Source organism: Diabrotica virgifera, chromosome 6, assembly GCF_917563875.1.
Source record: "Diabrotica virgifera virgifera chromosome 6, PGI_DIABVI_V3a".
Taxonomy (NCBI): domain Eukaryota; kingdom Metazoa; phylum Arthropoda; class Insecta; order Coleoptera; family Chrysomelidae; genus Diabrotica; species Diabrotica virgifera.
The window spans coordinates 249,796,342-249,813,283 of NC_065448.1; the positions used below are offsets into that span (position 1 = coordinate 249,796,342).

A 16,942-nucleotide genomic window follows, 5' to 3' on the forward strand; every position below is an offset into this window, starting at 1 on the left:
AATTTCATTCTGCGCAGCCCCTTAGGTCTAAAGTATGCTAAAACATAAGTGTATATGTATTTTAAACTGACAGAGATTTTCGATGTTAGTTGCATATTGTAGCGAAATAGCTGTACTTTTAATTGTGCCATATGCATTTCGCATATATGTAGGTACAATGTAGAGGTAGCAACACAGTCAAATTCACATTTTACATTTTCTACAACCCCTTGGACTACCCCTGTCCGGATTTGGCCTTAATAAATTATGGTAACCCTATCACTGCATAAAACTGTAAACAATTGTGATAATAATATCTAATATCCAGAATTTTTTATAGGGAGATATAGAGATGATAAAAATCATTCACAGACCTGATGATGCCTACGAAATTTGTAAGAAATATGCTCCTGATTGCTTCGGTTCAAGATCAGAGGGTAGTTTTGGTGTCACCGGTTCTTTCAATTTTAACCAATCAAATAGTGAAAGTTATGAAGAATATGGCAGAGGAAGGGGTGACTCTTATGATGCAGAAGGTAAGCAATGGAATAATCATTTTATATGTACATGTATACAACGAAAACTTCACGTAAACTTTTGTTCTAAATCGGCATGATTCATAGCTCTTGTCAAAGTCAAAATCCAATAAATAAATAATATAACTAAATATTTTCGTTAAAAAACAGCTTATGTTTCAATTCGGTTCAGGAGTGATGCACCATCCCCATATGTACGTTTCTGTCTCTGCAGACGTCTTCAGTGGGGCTTTCTCGTTGAAAACAACGTTCTCGTTTATTACAAAATCAATTCGGCTTTTTAAATAATGAACGCACCACTGATGCCATGTTTTCTGTACTACATTATGTTTATCAAACACTGAACAATAATCTTCACACTGCCACCATTTTTTGTGACTACGCCAAAGCTTTTGATTGTGTAAATCACATTTTGATAAAAAAAACTAAATTTCTACGGAATTCGAGGTATTTCTTTGAATTGGTTCCAATCTTACTTGGATGATAGGAAACAACTGGTTAAAGCAAATGATACAGACTCTAGTCTCAAAAACATTGTATGTAGGGTACCTCAAGGATCAGTATTGGGTCCTCTACTTTTCCTCTGGGTCCTTTTTATCTTTATTAATGACATCACTAGTTTAAAAATCGATGGAAAAATCTTTCTTTTTGCTGATGATACCACTATCACTTGGCGCAACTCAAATATTGCAACTCTTCATGCTACTATAACTTTTGATCTACTTACAATAAAAACCTGGTCTGACTCTAATTTACTCTCGTTTAACGTAGATAAAACAGTAACATTATCTTATAAAGGAGCTCTTCAACTCTTACCTCTTAATAACAGCCAGATCAGTACCGTTGATTCTGTAAAATTTCTTGGTATTTTTTTAGACAGCAACCTTAAATGGTCCCTCCATATTAATTTGTTAAGGAAGAAACTATCTTCAGCTTGCTATGTTTTAAGATCGGTTTCGAATTAATTCAATTTAGCATCTTCCAAAATAATATATTTTTCTTTGTTCGTCACATCTTCGTTATGGTCTTCCTTTTTGGGGTTCTGGTACAGCTTCCCAATTCGATGTTATTTTTAAATTACAAAAAAGAGCAATAAGATATCTGTTTGGGCTCAGAAGAACAACACATTGTAGAAGTTACTTCAAAGATCACAGAATTTTCACCCTTCCATCTTTATATATTTTAGAAACTGTTTACTTAATTCGTAAACATCTACATGTCTTTCCACCAAGACCTAATCATGACTACTTCACGAGAAATTCTACCTTTGACGTCTATTTACCGACCCCGTCATCTGAGTTAGTAAAGTAATCTATATTATATTCCGCAAAAAAACTTTACAACCATCTCCCTCTATAACTTAAATCTGCAGCATCTTTCCCAAATTCCGTAAACTGACAAAAGCCTACCTATCCGAAAGACCATATTATGCAGTAGAAGACTTTCTTAACCAATAACTAAGAAATTACAGTACCCTTTGCACAAGTAGTATTTTTATTATGTAGGTATTATTTTTCATCTATATTTGGGTGTCATATGCAGCAGCTTAACTTTTAAACTTAATTACTAGGTAGACTATGCAATTTGCAATTTATTTAAATTTTGCAATTGATTAACTGTGTAACTTCATTATTATTATTATTTTTTAATTTATACTGACGATTTATGTAATTTTAGTAAATTTATTTGTTATTGTTTTGTTTTCTTGACTTTTTGTAAGCTTTGTCGATAAATTGACTTTTTGTAAGCTTTTTGTAAGCTTTGTGACAATTTATAAAGCTTGACGTGTACTAGAGGAACATTGCATTCAACTTCATACATTTAATTTATAAATAACTTTGAAAAACTCCTGATACAAGAATAAAAAACCGCTAAACGCGGTAAAAATGAGTGGCGCATAAAATATTCCAGCTACAAAAGATCTGATATGAATGTTACGTGGCGCGAAAATGGATTTTCATTTGATGCAAAACAAAATTTTAGTTTTATTTTAAAATATTTTTCCATAATATTGGTTAAATTTGAAGTAAACGCGCCACAAAAGAGTTTCAAAATTCAAACTGTATCAAAGTTACTCTTTTGTGGCGCGTTTACTTCAAATTTAGCAAATATTATGGAAAAATATTTTAAAAGAAAACTAAAATTTTGTTTTGCATCAAACGAAAATCCATTTTCACGCCACGTAACATTCATATCAGATCTTTTGTAGCTGGAATATTTTATGCGCCACTCATTTTGACTTGTATACTTATACAACGCTTATACCATTGATTAATAAATATAGGGGATAATTTATCAATCAACGCTTATACATTACAATTCGCTGATGATTCAGTGATACTGGAACAGGAAGTCATCTTCTTCCTGTACCAGAAATATCTGATCATCAGCGAATTTTAATGTATTTATTTTAAATCTACAGGTACAAGTTCATTATATCAAGATAATTTAGAAGGAAGTAGAAGAATCAATTTTCAAGATAATACACTTTTGCAAGGTATTGGAAGTGTTCAGTTTAACAAAGAAAGTGATCAAAATTCTGTCGACTTTGGACATCGAGTTGCTGCATCTGGTGTCGAGACGGCAACTACTAGAAACTTTGAAGACGATGACTTTACCACCGAAGGGAATACAAACTATACAACACAAGAACCTATAGAAGTAGATTTGATTACTACAGTATATCCGGATTATGAGGTAAGAAAATATCTTCTTCTTCTTATACTTATTGTAGATCTGTCCATCTGTTAATTCCGATGTTGAAGTATTTCTTGAGAGGTACACTGTCAGCTATCTCTCCATCTTTTTGGTGGTCTCCCCGGAGGACGCTTGCCTGCTGGTTTCCTTCTAGCGCAATTCTTGGTAGTCAGTGCTCCTCCATTCTTTTTACATGACTGAAACATTCTCTTAATATTTGCCTACCCCCACCTTATACTACATCTTGCACGCCACATCGTTCCCTGATAATGATATTTCGTATTCTATCCCTTGATATCTTCCCTACAATTGCTCTTAGTATCTTCATTTCGGCTATTCGTAGCATGCTTTCGGTTTTATTGGTGTCTTCTCTTGATTGAATACCATAAGTCATAACAAGTCTGATGTAAGTTTTATAAATTCTAACTTTGTTGTCCATTCTCATATATACGTAAATAATATTCACACCAGTAAATTTTTAGGATCTTTCTTACGGACCTATTTACAAAAGTCTGTAGCCTCTTTGTTGTGCTTTCGTCGTGCTTCCAAGTTTCTGTTCCGTAGGGTAGTATGCTTTTTACACAAGTATTGAATATATTGATTTTTGTTGACTGTGTTATTTCACTTGTTTGCCAGATTTTATTTAACGAATTGAAGGCGAATTGTGCCTTCGTTATTCTTGCTTGTATGTCTTTCATGCATCCTCCTTTTCTTTCCATGATTAATCCCAAATAAGTGACTTTATCTACTTCTTCAATTTCTTTGTCTTTTATTTTTAATATGCGGGTTATTTTATTATGCTGTATTTATCCGGAGACCAATCATGTCAGAATACTGTGTTAGCTTATCGACTTTTGTTTGCATGTGAGTTCTGTGTTCTGTTAACAGGCAGACGTCGCCAGCAAATTCAAGATCTTCAAGCTGATTAAAGAGGTTCCATTTAATGCCTGTCCGATCATCCGTTACTTTCCTCATAATCCAGTCTACCAAGATAAGAAACAAAGTAGGAGATAAGATACAACCTTGTTTAACACCGCTTTCAATAGCTATTTCTTCTGTGATCGCTCACTCGTGTTCTAGTCTAGCTTTATACCCATCATTAACAGTTTGATCAGGTTAATAATTTTTAATGGTAAACCATACTGTCTTCAAATTTTCCACATTTGTTCCCTATTGACTCGGTCGAAATCCTTTTCAAAGTCGATAAAACTTAAATTTATGTCTTTCTGCCATTCATTAGCTTGTTCTAGGACGATTCTTAAGGGGCATATGTGATCTATAGGGGAGCGTTTAACACGAAAGCCTGCTTGGTTAATTCTCAGTTTCTTGTCCAATTCTTCTTTCATTCTTTCGAGCAGAATTTTTGTTAGAACCTTGGATGAGGCGCTTAATATAGTTATTGCACGCCAATTTTTACAGTTACTCAAATCTCCCTTGTTTGGTATTTTTATTATCAGTCCCTCTTTCCATTCTTGTGGCAGTTCTTCGTTGGTCCATATTTTATTTAGAAGTTTATGTAGCATATCTATGGCAAATTAGGTAAATTATCTGTTCCTGCGGATTTGCCATTCTTTAATAATTTAAGTGCGTTGGCAATTCCTTCTCTTGTAATTGCCCCAAAGTTAACCTCTAATTCTTGTATTTCAATTTGATCATCCAATTCTTGGGTTCGGCCATCCATTCATCCAATGGCACTACAGCCCAAATCGAGCCTTGGCCTCCTTCAACAAGCTTCTCCAATCATTTCGATTTACCGCTGTTCTTTTCCATGAACGCGTTCCCAGGAAGTTCCTGGCATCCTCATCGACTTCGTCTTCCCATCTCTTGGGATCGGTCATGTTTGGTGTATATTTCTTCAAAGTATTCTCTCCATAAAAGGCATTATATTTATTCTCTCCATCTTTGAGTTATTTCTTTCTCAGATTTAATTAATTTTCCTTGTTTATCTTACATTTCTTACTCGATTGCCTGTTAGTGTGTGTGTGTGTGTTTAGATTTATGACCTTAGTTTGAACCAATTGGCCAGCTCAAATTTTTTTTTATTTTCATAGACACAATTTCCTAATTTTAACTGATATACATTATATTTTAATAATAATAAACATATATTACATACATTACATTAAAAATACATACTAATATTAAACACTATTACTAAATACTTATACTAAACCACTAATTGATATTAAAATATTTTTTTTTCAGCGCTGACTTAAACCCGATTCAACCTCGCGGAGGTTTAGGCCTTCTTTGTGATTTTTGTTTGCTATTTTTTTTGTTTTTTTATTTTGTTTTTTTTTATTGTTTTTTTAATATATATTTCTTTTTTTTATTATTTTTTTTTTCTTTTTTTTTTTGTTTTTTTATATATTTTTTTTTAATCTTTTTTATATATTTTTTTTTAAATATCAATTTTCATATTTTTTAAGTGGTTATAAACAATTTTATACAAATTTATATTTCGTGTACATAAAATGGAATTTAAATTGGTGGGGAGAGTAACTCCTATATACTGTTTGTAGATTCGAAAATCGAAACGTAGAATCGAAAATCACATGCTCTAATGTACCCAACTCCCCGCAAGTGCAGTTTTGAGAAGTGGCCAACCCTAGTTTATTTTTGTGAACTGGATATAAACCATAATGTTTGTTCCTTGCTCTATTTAAGGTTTTAATGAAGTGCCGATTTGTAATGTCGTTAAACCACGGTTTTCTATAAATTTTTGGTTGGATATCATGAAATCGTATACCTTTAAGAGAGATATCATATTCCAGTTGCCATTGCTCCATTTGTTTTTTCTTAAACCATTGTCGTAGATCAGTGACTGGCATTAATGGTTCTTCTATCGTTTCCCCTGTTGTAGTAGCATCCTTGGCAAGTCTACAAGATTGCCTCTTAGGTTTCGTATAATAATCGTGTATTGTGTTCGTAGATCATTATGTGCTGATTTGTGCATTGTGCTGCTTTCTCTGCTGATTTTAGCATTTCGTTTATGTAATTCATTTTATCTTTTCTAGATGCCTTCTTCACTTCTATGTTTTTTGCTTTGTATTTTCTTTCGAGGATCTCTTCTTCCCTAGTTCCTTCTTTTTGCAATATGTCTTTCTTGATTTTATTTCTTTCTTCTATAATCTGTAACGTGTCTTTAGTTATCCATTTTTATTTTCACTTTTTTTCAGCCCGATTGTTTCGTATGCTGTCTTCATCATGACCTCTTTGAAGTTTTTCCATATTTATTCCACAGAATCTCCATTACAGTGGTGTATATTTCGGTACTGTAACTCTGTCAGTGACTATTTTCCTTGTTTCTTCTTGCTTTAGGGTTTCTACATTGTATCCTTTTTTTCTGGTAGTCTTGCGATTATTTTCTCTGGCTAGTTTCATCCTTAATTGGGCTCTGATAAGCATGTGGTCCGAATCCACATCTGCACAACTTAAGGCCCTGACATCTTGTAGCCAGCTTCTCCATTTTGATTCAATTAGTATATGGTAGATTTGGTTCTTATATCTACCACCCGGTGATTTCCAAGTTTCTTTGTGGATCTGCTTATGTTTAAAAATACTGCCACCTATAATGAGCTCATCCTGTTCACAGAATTCGATTAATCGATTTAAGTTATTATTTTTTCTTCCTAGACCTTCTTTTCCCATCACATGTTTATATCCTATATTATCATTGCCAATCTTGGCATTGAAATGTCCAATTATCATTTTTATATCTCTTTTATATTTTTTGTTTATATTATTGTACGATGCTTGCAATTTTTCATAAAACTCTTCCTTTTCTGCATCATTATTTTCATTTGTAGGAGCGTAAACGTTAATCACTATTAGGTTATAATAACTTTGCTTTGAGTCTAGCCCAGATAATTCTCTCAGATGATGGTTCCCATTCCAGTGTGTTTCGCTTAAATCAATAAATTTCAACTTGGCTTACTTGTTCTAGTCTGCCGTTTTCGTATAAGGTTCTTACATTCCATGCTCCAATGGATATGGTTCCTCTTGTGTCAATTTCGGTCTTGTCAGTTGTGTTCGCTCTATTTCTTGTATTTTTATTCACTGCCTTTTTCTTTGCCATATCCATCATCGTTTGTTCGTTTGTAAAGTGTTTTGTGGTTTTTTTCAGGTGCTAGTTTTTTGGATTCCCTTCTGGAATTTCCTCTAGCTGGTTACTGTTTTTATTCCATTTCATTGTTTTCCCATTTATTATTAGCTTATTAGATTTTACTTTTATATTTTTACCCTTATTTGCTTCTTCATGGGCAACTTGTCTTACTTTTTTCTGTACTTGCAATCTTGCAAATCTTCTTTGGTCATATCGTTGTTGATGAACACTGTTCTGTCTTTTGCGCGTTGTAGTTTCGCTTTGTTTTTCATGACCGTTTCTTTCTCATGGTGGTTCGGTAGCTTAACTAAACATGTTTTTTCTCCTAATTTTATTACTTCATCAATTTTAACCTTAATATTCATTTCTGCTTCCATGAAATTACCTATGAACAGTTTATTTAATCAAAATAAATTTATGTAAGTTTTCAAAGTTTCTTATGTACTTATAACCAGTTTCCAGAAACAAACGTATCATCGCAAGGTCCCGATTATTATTATGGTATAAGAGGTCCACCTGGCGTTCGTGGGTATCCAGGACCTCCAGGTCCTCAGGGTCCCCTTGGTCCCAAAGGTGATCCAGGAAGAGATGGAATTTACGGTACACCAGGTGTACCAGGAGCACCAGGACATGTATTCCTAGTACCAGTAAGTAGCTACTTCAAAGAAACAGTTAATTCTTTACTATTTATGTACTAAATCATAATAGTATATTATGGAACGAGCATTTAATGGTAGCCATTATGATGCGAGTATGACGGATACGACATGAGCCGCGAAGCGGCGAGTGTCGTATAGAATACGAGCATCATCATGACAATTAAATTGGAGATGCATGCAATATAAAATGCTTTACAATAGGTACTTAAATAAAATACAAAGGGAATTCTGAATTGCCTGTTTTTTTAGTTAAACGCTCAAGGTAATGAGAAAGGACCAGATGCACAAGCAGAATCCTTTAGGCAGCTGTTATCTCAGCACATGGTAAATATTTCAACATCAAACGTATTATACTATAACTTAACAATTTTAAAAATTTCTAATTAATTTTTTTTTTTTGTTATTGAACTTAAAATTTTTATCACATTTGCTAACAATTTTGTTTTTTTTTTATTAAAAATATACTTATATTTGCAAAAGTACAGGACTGTTATGTCTTTGGTTTCTTCTAACAGAATCAATAAAATAGAATAGAAACATATTCAAACAATTACTTAGTTTCAAACATCTCTGTAGATTAGTTTGTTGTCATTTTTCTCTTAAATTCAATAAATACAGTTGTTTGAATCAATGTTAAAGATGTCTATGAGAGGAATCGAAGGGCCAATGGGACTTACAGGTGTGCCAGGACCTCAAGGACCCCCTGGTCCTGAAGGAATCAAAGGAGATCCTGGGGATGTTGGAGAACCGGTATGTATTCTTTATTTTATGGTATGTGTTTATTATATCTATTCTGGTTGTTGTTTTTTACCTGAACGTTAATACAAAAGTGATCAATAAGACCTGGAAAGACTCATGAGCAAAATAGTAAGGTGTAGTGGGGAGTACTCTCAATACCAAAAAGACGAAGTTTATGAAAATTAGTAAAAACAACCATAATACTAACGAAATCTTGATAGTAGAGGGCCAGCAGATCGAAAGAGAAAAAAGTACACTTACCTAGAAACACTTATAACAGAAAATAATGACTACACTGCACGTGCATAAAAAGCATGTTCTAATTTTATGAAAATGAAAAAGGTCCTATGTAGCAAAGATGTAACATTAGCTCTTAAAGTACGCCTAACTAAATGTTACGTATACAGTGTACTATACTATGGAGTGGAATCATGGACGTTAAATGTAGAGACAATGAGACGACTTAACTGCGTAACTGCAGCTTTTGAATCCTGCAACGTCATTTTTGTGAGGTTAATATATTTTTCAGATATACCTAGATTAGGAAGGTCGTCCAGCAGTTTGTCTCTTTTCACACTATCAAAAGCTTTTTGCTAATTGATGTTAGTAACTAAATATACCTATTTTTGCATATAAAGTGTGTAAAATATACAGGAGGTCCCTATTAAATTAAATATGTTGAGAGCGTTGAGAGTATGTCCGGTAAAACCGGAAGTAAAGTAGTAACAATACCTAAGTATGGCGTCAGATGTCATTGTACTTGTGCAGTGTCATGAATATTGTCTTTTTCGTTTCAAAGATATTTACTTATACTTTATCCCAACTCTGTGTATAAAAATCAGCCACTTTTTTGAGGATTTAATTTCTAATAAATTATTATTTCTTAAAAGGGCTTACCTGGAGTAAGAGGACCGACGGGTCTAACAGGCCGAGAAGGAAACAGAGGTCGACCAGGACGAGATGGAGAGCGGGGCATTACAGGGCCTATGGGTACGAAAGGTGAACAGGGACTCATCGGTCTACCAGGATTGCCAGGCGAAAAAGGCGAAAGAGGTTTTATCGGAAGTCCAGGAGAAAAAGGTCATCCAGGTCATGATGGTTCACAAGGCGATGAAGGTCCACCAGGTCCACCCGGACTTCCTGGAGAAATGGTAAACTGTAGCTTACATCTATGGTGTATTCCACGAATATACGACTGTTTTGGATTATCGCGACAACGAATATTTTAGTGTGCAACATAAGAAGTATGAAAGTAAATGGCTCTAATAATTATTCCAATAAACAACAATATAATTTGCAATTTACTTTCGTTCTTCATATTTTGCACAGTAAAATGTTCGTTGTCGCGATAATCCAAGAGGGTCGTATATTCGTGGAATGGGGTATATAGTTTCATTTTATACAAAACAAATTTTTAGGGGCCAAGGGGTTTCACTGGTCCAAGGGGCATACCTGGATTGCCTGGAGTTGCGGGAATACCAGGAATCGAAGGTCCTCCGGGGAATAAAGGTCATCCTGGTCCAATGGGACAACCAGGTCAGCCTGGGCAATCAGGACCTTCAGGAGCTATTGGTTCTCCTGGTCCGCCAGGTTTGTTAGGACCTCCGGGATTAATGGTGAGTATTTAAATATTAATGCATGTTTTATAAATACATATATTATTTTAATCCACTGTAATAGGTGGCTCATGCCAGTTGTGTTCTTCTTTTAATTTCAGCATCTTGATATACTGATATCCTGATATACATAATGTTCAACATTGTCTATGGTATGGTTAGAATGACCAAAATAACAGAATGGATAAAGGAAAAGTGATGGAATCTTTTAACATAAATCAGGGTGTCATAGTATAAACTATCGCTAAAAGAGGTGGAGGAATGACCTAAACATAGAGAGGACAAAAATATGAAGATAAATCTTCCTAAAATCGAGAAGAAAGAAGAAGATCTAAAATCAAGAAGGAAAAAGAAGACCATGAAATGTCAGTGGACATTTAAATTTAAATACTTATAATGTAGAGCATTATCTGCTTTGTAATGCCTTTTGTAGCTGCTAGAGAAGGTTGCATTTTGTCCCCAACATTGTTCATAAAAGACGTTTGAGAGAGAGACATATGGAATAAAAATCAACGGGGAACTACTTAATGTGATTAAATTAATATAAGTACATGTAATAAGATACATTAAATTCTGATTGATCATATTCACGGAGTAGGAGAAAAAATCACATTAAAATAAACTCGAACATAACCAAATTTTTAGTCTTTAGTTGTAACTCACATCCAGATGTAAAGCTTAAATTAAATGGAGTCCAAGTTAAAAAGTTCACGAAATGACATATTTGGGAACTGTCATAATGAACCAACTTGATCCAGCAACAGAAATATAATGCAGAATAGCAATGACTAAAACTACTTTTATGAAAGTAAAGCCATTTCTTTGCAATAATCATCTCAGTTTAAAACTAAGACAAAGAATGGGTAAGTGATGTGTTTGGTCTGTACTTTTGAATGGTGCCGAAGTGTAGACACTAAAAGTATTGACCATGAACAGAATTGAGGCATTGGATATGTGGATTCATAGATGGATGCTGAAGATACCTTGGACCTCAAATACTAAGGAAAGTCAACAAAGACAAATAACTGCTATTTAAAGACTTTTAAACATCGTAAAATGTCTTCATCTGTGACATATAGTGAGGTAATATCAATATAGGATACTACAACTGATCCTTAAAGGCAAGCAATAAACGGCTATAGAAGTGTCGGAAGAAAACAAGTTAGTGGGCTAAAAAACATTCGTGAATGGACTTGGATACCAAATGCAGGACAATTATTCCATATTGCAGAAGATCGATGAGCCTTCACAATGGTGATCGCCAATGTCAGATAAGTCTAATATGACAATTGAAGAAGAAGCTAGCATATTTAGATGAATCATTATCTTCAAATAAATATAGTACATAGTTCATAAATTAAAACTATAACATAAAAATGAATTATAGCAATATTTGCGTACGAATTTATTTAATATGTTGTTTACTTATGTATAAAAAAATATCAATTGGTTTTTATACATATTAATCACATCCTAATATTTTTCAACTTATCATATTTCTGGCCATTATTATCACAAATATTAGGTACTTAAATATTTATAAAAAATAAGAAAAAGTATAAAATATTAATTCCACTAAAGACATGCTTCCATTTTTACTCTAGTGGTTACCCAAAACACAAGTGAATAGGGCGGCATTTCTACATAAGGCTTCAGAAATTTTCGTCGTGGGAGAATATCAGGTATTTTATTCCCTGGCATTAGCTTCATGAGAACTCCATTTAGATAAATGTCTTTTGTAAACCAATCTTTTGACTGAAATTCAAACCCCATCAAAATCAATGGCATATTACCTGGATCCAATCCTTCAATTCCAATTTTAGCTGTTTTACTGCCAAGGTTAACTCCAAATATTACTACAGATGGTAAGATTGCATCTTGTAGACAATGTACATATAAACGGACTAACTTATTCGTTTTGCTTTGATATGGTACAACATTTCTTCCAACTAAATTTTTGTACATGAAACTAATCCACCAATCTGGATTTGGATCATAGTTTTCATCTAAAAGAGAATAATTTCCATGAAATATAGATTGTCTCATTACTACCTCTACCCCCATTTTAGCCGCAAGCCCAAGTTTGTCCAACCACATAAACGAACTGATAAATCTATCAGACATATTAGGAGCTCCACCTCCATAGGCCGAAGAAGTTTCTCCCAGCCATATAGACCTTCCACTCAAGTTCGTTAGTTCTTTTACTCTCGTTATTTGATATTTTAGTAAATCCAAAACTGTGGGATCTACGAAATCCTTTGGTTCTGCTGTTCGCCCGTTTAAATAATACTGATGCCAAGTTACCTTAAACACAACATTAAAATTAACAACCAAAGTGATAACAAACAAATTGAATGAAATTATAACATGAGCAGAAGAACAACAAGGTTTTAGGTCAGGAAGGTCATGCACTATGCTATATGTATTTATAATGAGGCAAGTTCAAGAGAAATCGTTAGAATACAACAAACCGGCATATTTATGTTGCGTGGACCTTAAGAAAGCATTTGACATGGTCAAAGAAAAGGATGTTATCCATTTGTAATACTCAAGAGAGGTACCTCTAGGAATAATTATTAAAATGATCGAAAACATCTACCAGAACAACACCAGAACAACTGCAGTTGAAGCCAGCAATGGGCTAAGACAGGGCGATTCCTTGAGTCCTTTATTGTTCAACATGATCATGGACGGAATAATAAAAAAAGTAAGAATTAAAAAAGGATACCAAATGGGAGAAAAACAACTTAAAATAATCTGCTATGCAGACCATGCAATACTAATCTCTCAAAGTGACAATGATTTACAACATATGCTGCACCAATTTAACATAACCGCCAGAAAATTCAACATGTTAATTTCCCCAAAAAAGACAAAATGCATGGTTATAACAGCAAATCCAATAAGATGTAAATTGGAGCTGGAAGGTCAGATAATAGAACAAGTGATGGAGTTTAAATATCTAGGCATCACACTATCTAGCTACGGAAGGCTCGAAACAGAAGTGGATGATCAAGTGAATGGAGCAAACTGAGCTGCAGGTTGCCTAAATGACACAATATGGAGAAATCAAAATATCGGAAAAGAAATGAAACGCAAAATTTACAAAACAGTCATCAGACCAATAATGACACATGGCAGAAGCACGACCCAACACAGAGAGGACCAAAAAGATTGCTCGAAACAGCGCAGATTAAAACGAGATGTAAGGTGGATAACATTAATAATTGTTTCTGAAGCTGTTTTCTTGTGGCATTTTTATAATCAACTGTTTTCAATGGGAAATAATCCACAATTTTACCAAAAAAATGATTTTATTAACGTTTCGACACCCAAGTGGGGTGTCGTTGTCAAAATACAAAATAATACTAGATTAAACAAAAATGTTGTTGCTTAGCAAAATGTATTATACATTTTAAAGTAGAAGACTTTAAAATAATATTGCCAATATTGATGAGTTGTGTTCCTGGGATGACTTTATGTGGTTACCCATACTAAAAGAGGAAGTCAATAGAAAGAAAATACCACAATTAGTAAGTCAGTAACATACGAGTTAGTACATATTTTATATTTTAGTATTATTTATATAATATCTATGTATTATTAATATTATTTATAATTTAAAATAGCATATTATATTAAAGTCAGAATTTGGTATTAGTTTTGAGAGTAAACTAAATGTAAGCCCAAATACTTACGATGTCGGGATAGTATCACGAGGTTTATTCCTGTTTTTCCCTCGTGATTTACTATGGAATCTCTAGCGCGAGAATTTTACTGCCACTGTTGCATTTGGTTGTCTTTTAAAGGCAAATCACATGCTATGATTTTTTTTGTGGCGGATATTCTTGAGTTGAGGTTGATTTCATGTAATCGAATGAACTTTCTTTTAGTAAAGTCGTCCCAGGAACGCAACTCATGAATATTGCCAATATTATTTTAAAATCTTCTACTTTAAAATGTATAATACATGTCTGAATTGCCGATATAAATGAGTCAGATTAAATAAATTATTAGAAGTATTATTATTTTGACAACGACACCCGACTTGGGCGTCGAAACGTTAATAAAATCATTTTTTTGGTAAAATTGTGGCTTATTTCCCATTGAAGATAGTTAATTATTAATAACTGGGTAAGAAACGAGAGGAAGACCACAGATGAGATGGGTTGATGATATTAAAAGAGTAGCTGGAACGAATTGGAAATATGTTGCTCAGGATAGAGACCGATGGAAGGAGTTGGGAGAGGCCTATGTCCAAACGTGGATGATAGAAGGCTAAGAAGAAGAAGAAGAAGGGTAAGAAACAGAAGAATAGAATGGAATGACCACAAAAGCCAAATGACAACAAATAGAGTAGTAAGGACAGCGAGAGACGGTTCCCTAATAGAAAGATGATCAGTGGGAAGACCACGAAAACGACAGAACAACAACTTAGTAGAGGCACATTGAAAAAACAGACAGAGTCATGTCTATACAAAAAGAAGAAGAAGAAGTTACCTTATCTACAACATCCTTGGCAGATGCAACAAATTCTTTTAAAAATATTTGGCTTTCTTTATGTTCCTCTTCTGGTCTTGTAACATCTGGTCCTACTAGAAGAGATTTTTTGAAATTATTATATTTATTTAATATGCTTCGTAATTGTTTAAAATCTTTAGCCATTTGAGTAGCGTTAACTTCTTCGTTGAACTTATGTTTGAATGAATTTGGTTCATTGCCTAATTCCCAGTTCACTCGTAATCCATTTTCGTCTGAAAATTTTATCATCTCTTCGGCATTTCTATAATCCCAGGATCCGTTTTTAAACCTCAGTAAAGCATTAAGTCCAAAAAATATAGACATGTTTGTGTTGCTTGACAAATTGTTAAGTTTTAACCAATCCGATGCAAATAATGTAATATTGGGAAGTGCAGCATAGTTTATATCTATATTACCAAAGTTGCTGCTATCATATAATTGATCTACGTTTTCAATATCTATATCTGTCTTATTTTTTAAAGAGAATATTAACCTATCTGCTAAATTTCCTCCTATTCTGAAGTATCCTGGAGATAGGTATCTTATCATTGCTGTAAGTTTTTCATTGTTCATATCAAAATCTTTAAACCCATCTGCTATAACGACATCATCCAAAGCTACACTTAGAAAATATGGACTGGTTTTAAATGTGGAAGGTTTATCATTTTCGATATACAACATTTGAATGGGATCTTCAGTGGTGATCGGTAGCACAACGTCAAAACAATAAACTAACACCACCATTATTGTTAATAGCATTGATGTCATCATCAATAGAAGTCTATATCTTTTATTTTCTTCAATGAAGGAGTTGAAAGATTCATCAAGTCGGTCTTTCTGCAGCAACATTAATGATGTTTGATGAATATTATAGTAATAAAATAAGAACACTTCTTATGTATTAAACTATCAAAATAACACTTTAATTCACAGGCCAGATATTTATTAAAATCTTCAGCTTTTTGACTGTTGTCGGTAAATATCAAACAAAACATAAATATAAATATAAACAAAATTTTTAGGTTAGGTAAGTCAAATATTATTCTACTTCTACTTTTCTTTCTTCAAGGCCAAAATCTATGTTATTATTACTTAGATATTCCAACCACTATTAGATTAAATATACGAGGGTTGGTCAACAAGTCCGTGATTTTTTGAATGAAACACAGGTTTTTATATAAAAAGTTATTTTATACCCTATTCCACGAATATACGACTATTTTGGATTATATCTGCAACGAATATTTTATTGTGAAAAATATGAGGAACGAAAGTAAATTGCAAATTACATTGTTTTTGATTGGCATAATAATTATTAGAGCCATTTACTTTCCTACTTCTTATGTTGCACACTAAAATATTCGTTGTCACGATAATACAAAACAGTCGTATATTCGTGGAATGGCCTATATCTTTCAACATAGTCATCTTTTTTGAGTTCTGTACACGGCCAACTTTTCTCAAATTTTTTTACTCCTTCCGAAAAATCTGCATAGGGATTACGAACACTCGATACGAATCGTATCCGCCATGTTTTCCCATAAGGCGCTATGGTAAAACATGGCGGATACGATGCGTATCGAGTGTACGTAATCCGGGCCATGATTTGTCGGGGTCATCAAAACAGGCATTTGTTTGTGATATGGTTCTGTCTTTGGAGTCAAATCTCTTTTTCACCGAACCATTTCTTTAAAGTGTGGTTCCAAACATTTGCTCAAGGTTTTGGTTAGGCTTTTTAACATTGTACGTGTTTTATAAGTACCGAAGATCCTTGAGTTAGCTCAGTGCCTTAACCCCCCAACCTGGAGGGCCAGGGATTTTACATCAGAGTATCCTTCTCATATGCGAGTTGCTTCCACTACAGCTAGAGAGTACCACCTACCCTGATCTTATAGTATCCCTAAAATCAAGAGTTGCCAACTCCGCTACCTTCGCCGTACCTACCGAAAGTATTCTTCGTCGCCTTGGATGTCGCTCTGGACTTCATCCGTGACCATGGATAAGGGATCCTTAGCAAGTGCTGGCTTCCTGGGTCAAGAAGCTCCTGGAATCTGCGGAGGGCAGGGATTGATTCACTTTCCCTGATAGGAC

At 33.9% G+C, this 16,942-nt stretch overlaps 2 protein-coding genes across 2 annotated transcripts in view; one reads left to right on the forward strand and one right to left on the reverse strand.

The window, feature by feature from the left end:
- Positions 1 to 16,942, forward strand: part of LOC126887488 (collagen alpha-1(XI) chain-like) — a 133,860-nt gene that overhangs the window by 100,505 nt on the left and 16,413 nt on the right. The window contains exons 7-13 of the mRNA XM_050655059.1: positions 320 to 515; positions 2,938 to 3,212; positions 7,773 to 7,964; positions 8,226 to 8,300; positions 8,616 to 8,726; positions 9,605 to 9,865; positions 10,133 to 10,330. Of these exons, the coding sequence (XP_050511016.1) occupies positions 320 to 515; positions 2,938 to 3,212; positions 7,773 to 7,964; positions 8,226 to 8,300; positions 8,616 to 8,726; positions 9,605 to 9,865; positions 10,133 to 10,330 (1,308 nt within the window). The remainder of the gene's footprint in view (positions 1 to 319; positions 516 to 2,937; positions 3,213 to 7,772; positions 7,965 to 8,225; positions 8,301 to 8,615; positions 8,727 to 9,604; positions 9,866 to 10,132; positions 10,331 to 16,942) is intronic.
- LOC126887497 (heparanase-like) lies at positions 11,702 to 15,875 on the reverse strand. Its single transcript, XM_050655103.1, has 2 exons — positions 14,831 to 15,875; positions 11,702 to 12,634 (listed from the first exon to the last, which is right to left on the reverse strand). The coding sequence occupies exons 1-2, from the start codon at positions 15,698 to 15,700 to the stop codon at positions 11,906 to 11,908; spliced, it is 1,599 nt and encodes a 532-aa protein (XP_050511060.1). The 5' UTR covers positions 15,701 to 15,875; the 3' UTR covers positions 11,702 to 11,905.